General features: G+C 35.9%; 2 protein-coding genes across 2 annotated transcripts; one reads left to right on the top strand and one right to left on the bottom strand.

Annotated features, from left to right (window-relative positions):
- Positions 1-221: 221 nt before the first annotated feature.
- Positions 222-1,537, bottom strand: LOC120629380 (14 kDa phosphohistidine phosphatase-like). The gene is made up of 3 exons (XM_039898314.1): positions 1,393-1,537; positions 1,040-1,230; positions 222-502 (listed from the first exon to the last, which is right to left on the bottom strand). Exons 1-3 carry the CDS (start codon positions 1,469-1,471, stop codon positions 308-310), a joined length of 465 nt encoding a protein of 154 aa, XP_039754248.1. The 5' UTR covers positions 1,472-1,537; the 3' UTR covers positions 222-307.
- A 353-nt stretch (positions 1,538-1,890) lies between these two features.
- On the top strand, positions 1,891-6,885 carry LOC120629370 (uncharacterized protein C19orf47). Its single transcript, XM_039898304.1, has 6 exons — positions 1,891-2,073; positions 2,245-2,416; positions 2,814-2,935; positions 3,909-4,005; positions 4,854-4,936; positions 5,772-6,885. Exons 1-6 carry the CDS (start codon positions 2,037-2,039, stop codon positions 6,371-6,373), a joined length of 1,113 nt encoding a protein of 370 aa, XP_039754238.1. The 5' UTR covers positions 1,891-2,036; the 3' UTR covers positions 6,374-6,885.
- The last annotated feature ends 1,941 nt before the right edge of the window (positions 6,886-8,826 follow it).

Below are 8,826 nucleotides of genomic sequence, written 5' to 3'. Positions count from 1 at the left end.
CTATTTATTACGTGTTTAGTGTTTAAAAGATAAATAAAGTACATTGCATATTTTGTTTAAGCCTCATTGTTTTTAAGCTTTAAATGCAAAGAATAAAATGATTTCTTTTATACATATTAATTATTTTGTATGCCTACTGAGCTTTAATGAGTAATATTGCACTTATGTGTACATTTTTTATCTCATCTGGTTCCACAAAAGTAATTAAAACATTGTTTTGGAGAATGGTAAAACTATATTTCAATTTTTCATTTAAAAGACAAATGAGTAGTAGGAATACGGACTAAAAATTACTTTTTTTGCAATTTCAGTACCCTTCATCACTGACTGATATTGTGTATCCAGGGAACGCATCTTTGATGATCTTTGCTGCAATTTCATGGTCAGCTTTACCATAACCTTGTGAATAACCATAGATATGAATTTTTTTATTGTCTGGGTCATGAGATATTCTTCCTCCTCCTAAAGGTTCACACTCCAGAGGTGTCAGTTTTTCCTGCACCTAAAAAGCACCCAAAGTAAAAGTTTAACAGCACCACACAGCTTATTTTCCACATTATTGTTTTTATAGCTCTTTGTGACTGAAAGTACTATTATCATGCTTATTTTTACCGCTATCTTATTGTTTGCAGTATTGTTATAACAGGTATATGAGTCTTAACACCTATACCTCAAATTGATGGACACGGGCGGCATGTTGCCTAAGAGTTGTAGCACCTTTACTGAGAGGAGGCCATTGTTCAGCACTAGATCAAAGAACATGAGGTCTTTTGCCAGAAAAATGAGTTCACTCAACAATTTATGTTGGTTTACTTTTTTTTTTTTTTATCAACAATAGGCCAGTGCTTGACGACAATCATGCCCGTTAGAAAGCAATGATGAGGTCTAGGTTGGAATTTACTAGTCAAAACACCAATGTGCACATGCTGCTTGCTGTATTGATCTCTGATCAGGCCATAATAGGGTTAAATATGATGAAGATAAACCCTTGACACATAACAAAGCTTATAAGTAATTTTATAAAAAATAGTGATCATACTTCATCATAAATATCAGAGTGATAATTACACCGTTGGTATCCTCTCACAATGACCATCTGTGGATTAGCAGCATCCTTCTGTCCGTCATAAACGTTCAGTAATATATACTTGAATACTCCAGTTGGGTCTATGTCCACTGTAGGTATTTTATTTCCAGTAATCATCGTTTGTATATTGACCACAAATGTAGCTGTAAAAAAAAACATTTTGTATGAAAGTCAACTTACATTTTACGCTCGGCAGGGGAATAATAGAAAGTGGAAACGAATCCATATGTAATGAATAAGATCTTTAGATTTATTTGATAATAAATAACCAATGCCGGTCCGATAATAAAATAAATATACCGTACTTCTGCACAATAATTGGTTTCTATTAGGAAAGTGCGATAACAATGATAAGTTTCGTAGAATATTAACAGATTTTAACATTAGTCTGTGAGATTAGGTACTTATATGTATGTTACAATAAAGACCTAATTATCACCCTGCCCTTATAATATTACCTTCAATTCAATTCTTTTTAAAGAGTTGACTTATAAATTTGACAATGACAATATTTTTTTTTTATTTTACGGCCATGAATTCAAGTCTTTTAAGGCCACAAATCACAATCATATTTTGACAATTGGTTTAACTTCCTAACGGAAAACAATAATATATAAAAGTTGAATAAAATTGTGAAAAAATAAGCTTACAAAATATAGTAACGTCACATTAAATCAATTAAATCAATGGTAAAAAAGTGTAAGCCACAGAGTACATTTTACATTGTCGGTACGTAGTGTTAATCTGTGGTCGGTCCTGTACTATGAAGTGGTATCTAATCAGTAATCTGTGGTCTTCTGTCGTCTATGTGTACGATTATAGACTACAATTTTTGACCGTAAAAAATAATGAAAATATTTAAATACTGCATTGTATTTAATTTTTGTACGTGATTCAAAAGGTTGAGTCAAAAGAATTAATAAAATCTGGAAGCCTATAAATAATAGAAATGTCGGGATCACAAAAATTGGATCCAAATATGACTGGTGAGTAAATTTAACAGCCTTGATCTTCTAAAATCTTTGATCTAAACAATCGTTGTTCATTTACATTGATTAATTATTTATTGCTGCTATTTTATAGTATTTGGCTAATTATCCAGTTCTTTGCTAAATGAAATATGGAGATACTAAGTTCGGTTGGTGTTGATCTTTTAGGTGTGTGGGTGAACTTCTTCACGGCGGCAGGCATACCGTCGGAAGTGTCTGCAACTTACGCCCTTACCTTCACGGAGAACAGAATTCAGAATGATATGTTGCTAGATCTGAACAAGGAGTACCTCAGAGACATGGGTATTATACGGATGGGGGATATTATTGCTATATTACGGTATGTTTTGCTTATAACGTTATGCTATGTTCTGTATTCAGTTGAATGCCTCATTGGTCTAGCATAATTAAGTATAAGTCACATGCCCTGTTTTGGTATCCTGGTCATGCCAAAAATAGAGAATAGAATAGTTATTATTTCTTTTTAAGAATTTTCAGTAGTTGCCCTGTGTTACAACATTGGCGGTGTCAACCTCCTTGCCGCAAAACCTTGTTAAGCCATTGGTTCCCATTATTATTACTAACTTGTGACAATAGTCATTTAAAGCCACATTAAGGCAGCTTGGTAGGTCTATGCTCAAAGACCATCTCTCCTATGAATGGCGAGGCTATTGCCCAGTAGTGGGATATTATTAGGCTGTGTAATAACGATTCATAACTATTGCATTGGTTTTCAGTCATGCTAAGCAAGTACATGAAAGCACAGCGCGGGATAGAGTGCTGAGTACAACTGCTGTTAGCAACAAAGTGCCTGTGGCTGCAGTGACTGGGCGATCTACCGTTACACAACCTTCTTCCCGTAAGTCTCTATTAACTTAACTAAAATGATAATTGCAGAAGTGTGTTTGTTTGATCCTTCTTCACTCCAAACAAACTACTTAATTTATGGCATAGAGTTAGTTAAAAGAATGGATTTTATTATTTATTAATTTTTATTGGGGGGACACCTGCCAGTGCCAGACGGGTGATCAGTCCTCTGTAAGGACTATTCCACCCTATTCCCCATGTTGAGACACAGGTTTACTGGTGTCCCGGTAGCATCCCCCCCTTGAAACCTACAAGTCTCTTTTGTGAACCTCAGGATATCCCCTGTAGAGTGGTTTGCTAGGTCTTCTACACTTAAATGAATAGTAGCATGGCCTACTTTTTATCCCAGGAAAACGAACAGTCACTACAAGATTTGCAAAAAAACTGTTTTAAATGTGGACAAGTAACGCAGACCACTTGCACACAGAAAATCTAATTTTCTACAAAATGTCTTGGTAAATTATTAAAAAAAAATATATATAAATGCCTTTGTTCATTGACTAAATGACTTTTTTTATACACTACAGAGTTACTAAATCTTCTGTTTAATTATAAGATACTTATTTCTAAAAAACTCATAAAACTTTGTAACACCAGCACGCTTAGTCAGGCTATCCTTGGATATAGGCCTCCTCTAGAATTCTCCAGTGTGCTCTGTCACTGGCTATTCTGCATCATCCTTTTGGCAGGTCATCTTTCATCTTTTACTACTCTGTAATCTAACATCCTCAATAGCGAGCGTAACACGACTATCGTGCGGTCACTGATCCAACTACGCAAAGTATTTGGTTTCACAGTGTAATGTCACTTTACAGATATAACATTTAACAAAACAAAAAAATTAATAATGAATTTTTGAATTGGTTAAAAATGACATACCTTATTTTGCTTTGTACAACTTCATAGAATAAATAAAAGTGTATGTTGTTTAAATAGAGCCAACGTAACATGTGATTTGTCAACAGCTGCAAGTCGGATGCTGGAGCACTACACACGGAACTCGCATACACCAGACACCTCACCCGTTAGGGCTTCCCAACCGAAGAGGAGATCTAACGAAATGTAAGGAAAAACATTTAATGATTGATCGATTAGCATTCTACAGCTCTGCATTGGTAAACCCATTGGAGAGACTTTTCCTGTGTCTGCGTGAAGAGCAAAGTCCCTCCATGCTGCTTTAATGCAGGTTGGCATGCTATCTGTTTTTTCTAATATTTGTATGTCGCTTGAACGAAAGATGGCGTCCTTGTAACTCTCTAGATTTCGTGAAGAGCGAAACATAAAGTTATTCGGTATTGAATATGTCCGACAATAGCTTGGAAACTGCTAATTTATAATGTATAGGTATTTTCAATAAAACATGTCTATAAAACAATGAACTACTACTCCCTCATAAAATATATTTTTATGTTAACGACAATTGCAAAATATTTCATCGGAAGGATACGTAGTTGATGTACCTTGGACTCGTAAAAAGTCTAATTCGCACCGTAAAGATCTGGAATGCCCTTCCGGCTTCCGACTTCCCTGATACCTATAATATGGTTTAATTTAAATCAAGAGCTTGCCTTGGGCATCTCCTAGGCAAGCGCGCTCCATCCTATGTCATCATCCTTTCATCACTCATTTTCGGATTTGATTAAAGCTGTCTATAGTATATAGTTAAAAAAAATAATTCAATGCTGACGAAATCGCATCGGTATCGGTAGTTAATAGATCAGCATCCGGCTCCGCTTTCATCTCTCACAAGATAGACAAATGAATATTAAAATGTAAAATGTAAATTGTTGACATTGGAAAAGAGCAACTGCTGAGTTTCTTGCCGGCTTCTTCTCGGTTAGCCCTACTTGAAATAAATGAATTTAGAAGTTTTGGTATATACATTTGAACTTTTACTGTGTATTCAACAGGGCAACTGATGATATGAGTATCAAGAAGGCGCGCCTTATACGTTTTGGATCGCCGACACCAGCTAACTCGGCACCAAAGGAAGGTAAGTTTAAATTAGATGTTTTACTCTGTATTTCTACTTACTTTTATTACTTTGACACAAATGTATAGGCACCAGTTCCTTTTCGCTATGAAATTAACTTGTCGGATTGCTTGCTCGTTTCACTTTTGGGAGTTTTGTCCACATTCCAAAAAGACCAGAATGTGCCTTTTGATTCCTTCCCCCATAAAACCGTCCTCCTACGTGGCTGTATCGTGGTCGCGGCCGTATGTTTTTACTTTCCTATTTTATATCCTTGCATCCCCTTATTTTGTTGTCATCAGTTTTCTGGATTGCCTCTCACTTTGCTAGCATATGTAATGTTGTACATACAAGCGAATGATAGCCTTATGGGTTAGGACTTCGGCTTCACTTTCGGATAGCCGAGTTCGATTCCCAGCACGCACCTCTAACTTTTCTCTCAGTTATGTCTCTTAACTCTGAAGTTACGTGCGTTTTTAAATGAAAATATCTATTGATTCAACAGTGAAGGAAAACATCGTCAGGAGACCTGCATGCCTGAGAGTTCCCCTAAATTTTCTTAAAGGTGTCCATCAATACACACTGCGCCGACGTAAACCCTTCTCACTGTGGTAGGAGACCCGTGTCCTGGTAGTGTGCTGGGAATTGGATTGATATCATAACAGTGGCGTGCACTTCATAGATGCACAAAAACACTGCCTACCTTAACATTTTTATATTACTGGCAACATACATGGATTTTGACATTTTATGCCACTTTAATGATTATACACGTCAAAAATCTCGAAGTGCTCTTTTGTAATGATATGCAAGCAACTGGTAATATTTTCCCAGCTTAATAGCTCTTACTTTACAGCACCAACAAGCAAGACGGTGTTCGCACGCCTCGGTAACTCAGACCAAGTCCCACAGAAGCCGTCCACCGTTCTGAAATCAGTACCACAGAAACCAGTCCCCAAACAAGTGTTCTCCAGGCTCGGGGCTAAGGATCGTCCAGAAAAAGAGGCCGTTCCGAAAGAAAAGGACGCGCTTAAATACGAAGGTGTACTAAAAAGTGTGCCAGCTACAAAAAAGACGTTCACAGTTACAACAGGATTGAATAATGTGAGGAAAATCGCAGTTGGAACTATGCGAGCTGATGAAGCACCGATAAGTGTTAAAGAAAAACTTGCCATAGTTAAAACAAAGGCTACGGTTAGCATCAAGGACAAATTGGGTTTTATTAAAACCTCAAATAAGTCGGTAAAATTCTCCAACCATGTTGAGTACAAGGAAATTGAGCCGATCACAACTAATACACTAGCTAAGCCAATTATTACCAATGTTTTCAATAAACCGGAGAGGAGGTTGTCTATGCCCGAAGCTAATAATGGGGTTAAGGCCAGGCTTGGCTTGAAAAATGAAAACAATAATAAATTTACAATAAATCCAGGAGTGTTTAATAGGTTAGGTGTATGATGGTTGGGTGCGTATTTCGAATGTGCATCATACATTTTATGACAGGAATACTAACTTCAGGGCTTTGCGACAGCTTAGTACAGCGCAGCCAAGCCATTAGAATGAAACAAATAACTTTGGCTTAGTAAATGTATATTGGCTTAAAAAAAATAAGTTTAACCGATTTTCATCTATAGAAGCAATATAAAACCAAAGTACTCTATAGTCACTGTGCATGAATACACTTACTGACTGTTATTTAGCGCGTATTTGGAGGCCAACAGAATTTTTATTTTCTACAGGTCCCTTTTGACCGCAACGCGTGTTAATTTAAACCATATTGTAACAACTGCATGACCAGAATCATAAATTCCGAAATTATACGTAATAGACTGGGTCCCAAAATTTAAATTGCCTCACAATTTTGGGGGAACTCTGTTAAGCTTCTAGTATCGCCCAATGTGTTAGCGTTCTGGTACGATGACGATTAATGGCCACAGGGTAAAATGGGAAAGCAGGGCAGAAGATTTTAGCTTTACCCAAGGTAAATTCATACTAGTACTAACAAGTTACAGATTCTAATGTTTATAGATCGACTCGGAGGTCTTAAAGGGGATTTTGCCGGTGTGATCGGAGTTATCTAGGAATTTACGTTGAGTTAAGATAAAAATGGTCTACCCCGCCAAAAGTAGCCAGTAAAACAATAATTTAAAAATGGCGTTATTTGGCCGCCATATTGAATTTATTTCAAAAAATGTATAGTTGAGATGTGACAGTAAGGATTCTAACAATATATTGGGTATTTAGAAGTTATGGTGAGAAAAAATTGCATACTATGTATGTAATTTTTTCAAATGAATCCTACAAATATTGCACTGATTTTTTGTAAAGCTTGTAAATAATACAGTTGCTAAGCCAAGGTTTGAGATTTGAAAGAACTTTAGGTTGTTTGATAGAATTAGAAGTCAGTCAAATGCAATGAACAACTACGCTTAACTTGCTTATGAACCTATAGACAAGATCTCGAATAACGGTTACATCTGTCTCTGCATTCGAAGCGCTGGTTGTAGCTTTAGTTCTTTGTGTTATCTAACATAGACATTTAAGTTTATTGTGAACAACTAAATCCAGGACCTGTGTTGTCATTAATAAATGCTTTAGGGGCCGTTCATAAATACGTGAGATGTTTAAGAGGGGGAGGGGGTCGAGTCATATCTCATCTAATCTTACGTTGGAGAGAGGGGGAGTCTCGGCAAATATCACGCAATTTTTTTGTTAAACTTTTATCACACCAAAAATTAAACTCAGTAATATTGATTAGTAGACTTAACTAGTCGTAAGTAAAAGCACGAAGCATTTTTTTTCTTCTTACAATAACAATCCAACGCGTTTACGTAAGAATCCCACATTTTCGAAAATCACACGTGAGATTGGAGGATGGCGGAGGGGGTTGAAAAAAATCTCACGGCATCTCACCAAGGGACAGGAAATTTCAAAAAACACTTCGCGTAATTTAAGGACGCACCCTCATATAGGGTTCATACATATTTTTTTTATATAATTGCAAGGGGATGGTGATAATTTGTTCGCCAACTTAAACCTAGAGCTACGAGGGTTCCAAACGCGCCCTGGTCTAACAAGAGCCCACAAGAAACTTAGCCGGTTATTTTTTTTGTTATCACCATCTCACAGTAAATTTATATTAATATTACCTGTGCTATTAATACCATCTACTGCAATCACCAACGCGTCTGCCCAGCGTGGTGATTATGCCAACCCTCCCATTGGGTGAGGCCTTTAGTACATCAGTGGACTGTTATGTCAGGCTATTGATTGAATAACACAGCAAATTAAGCTTAATTTTCATTGTCACTTTAGATTGTGTAAACTATGGGTGCTTAAGTTTGACTTCCGCGATATTTTTATAACTTTTTTTTTTCTAACTTACCTTATCATCTATTAATTTACGTTTTATTGTAATAGAAATAATGTTTACACAGCGAGACAAGTTAGAAAAAATAGTGTGAGAATAGAAATTTATTTTTACTTTTGATTTTGTTTTTGCATTTAAATATTTAATTGCTTCAACATGTTACTTATTACACAGTATTGCAATAATTACAAAATAATTGCAACTACAAAAACTGTGTAGAATTAATAATAATTATAATAATATCTATATTTAATCAGAAAAACGTATACATTTCATTAGTGTGAAGTGTCTCCTGCGGTATTTTAAACTGTCACGGGTCTTAATAACAAACGTTTGACAAATTAACAGGCAATATTATATACAGTACGAAGAGAAATGAAAAAAAAAGAATTATGTTGTATTGAGTATTTTTAATTGATCTTAAGAAGCATTCAAATTGAGTGGCCATATATTTTTTTACTTAACATGCGCTCGTCGCCCGCCGTGTTCTAGATTATTAGCTAAGGTAAACCTTTCTGGAATGTAGATGAACATACAATTA

Source organism: Pararge aegeria, chromosome 2 (genome assembly GCF_905163445.1).
Source record: "Pararge aegeria chromosome 2, ilParAegt1.1, whole genome shotgun sequence".
NCBI classification, from domain to species: domain Eukaryota; kingdom Metazoa; phylum Arthropoda; class Insecta; order Lepidoptera; family Nymphalidae; genus Pararge; species Pararge aegeria.
Note: the sequence above shows the minus strand (reverse complement) of the source record. Positions and strands in the feature narration are given on the sequence as shown.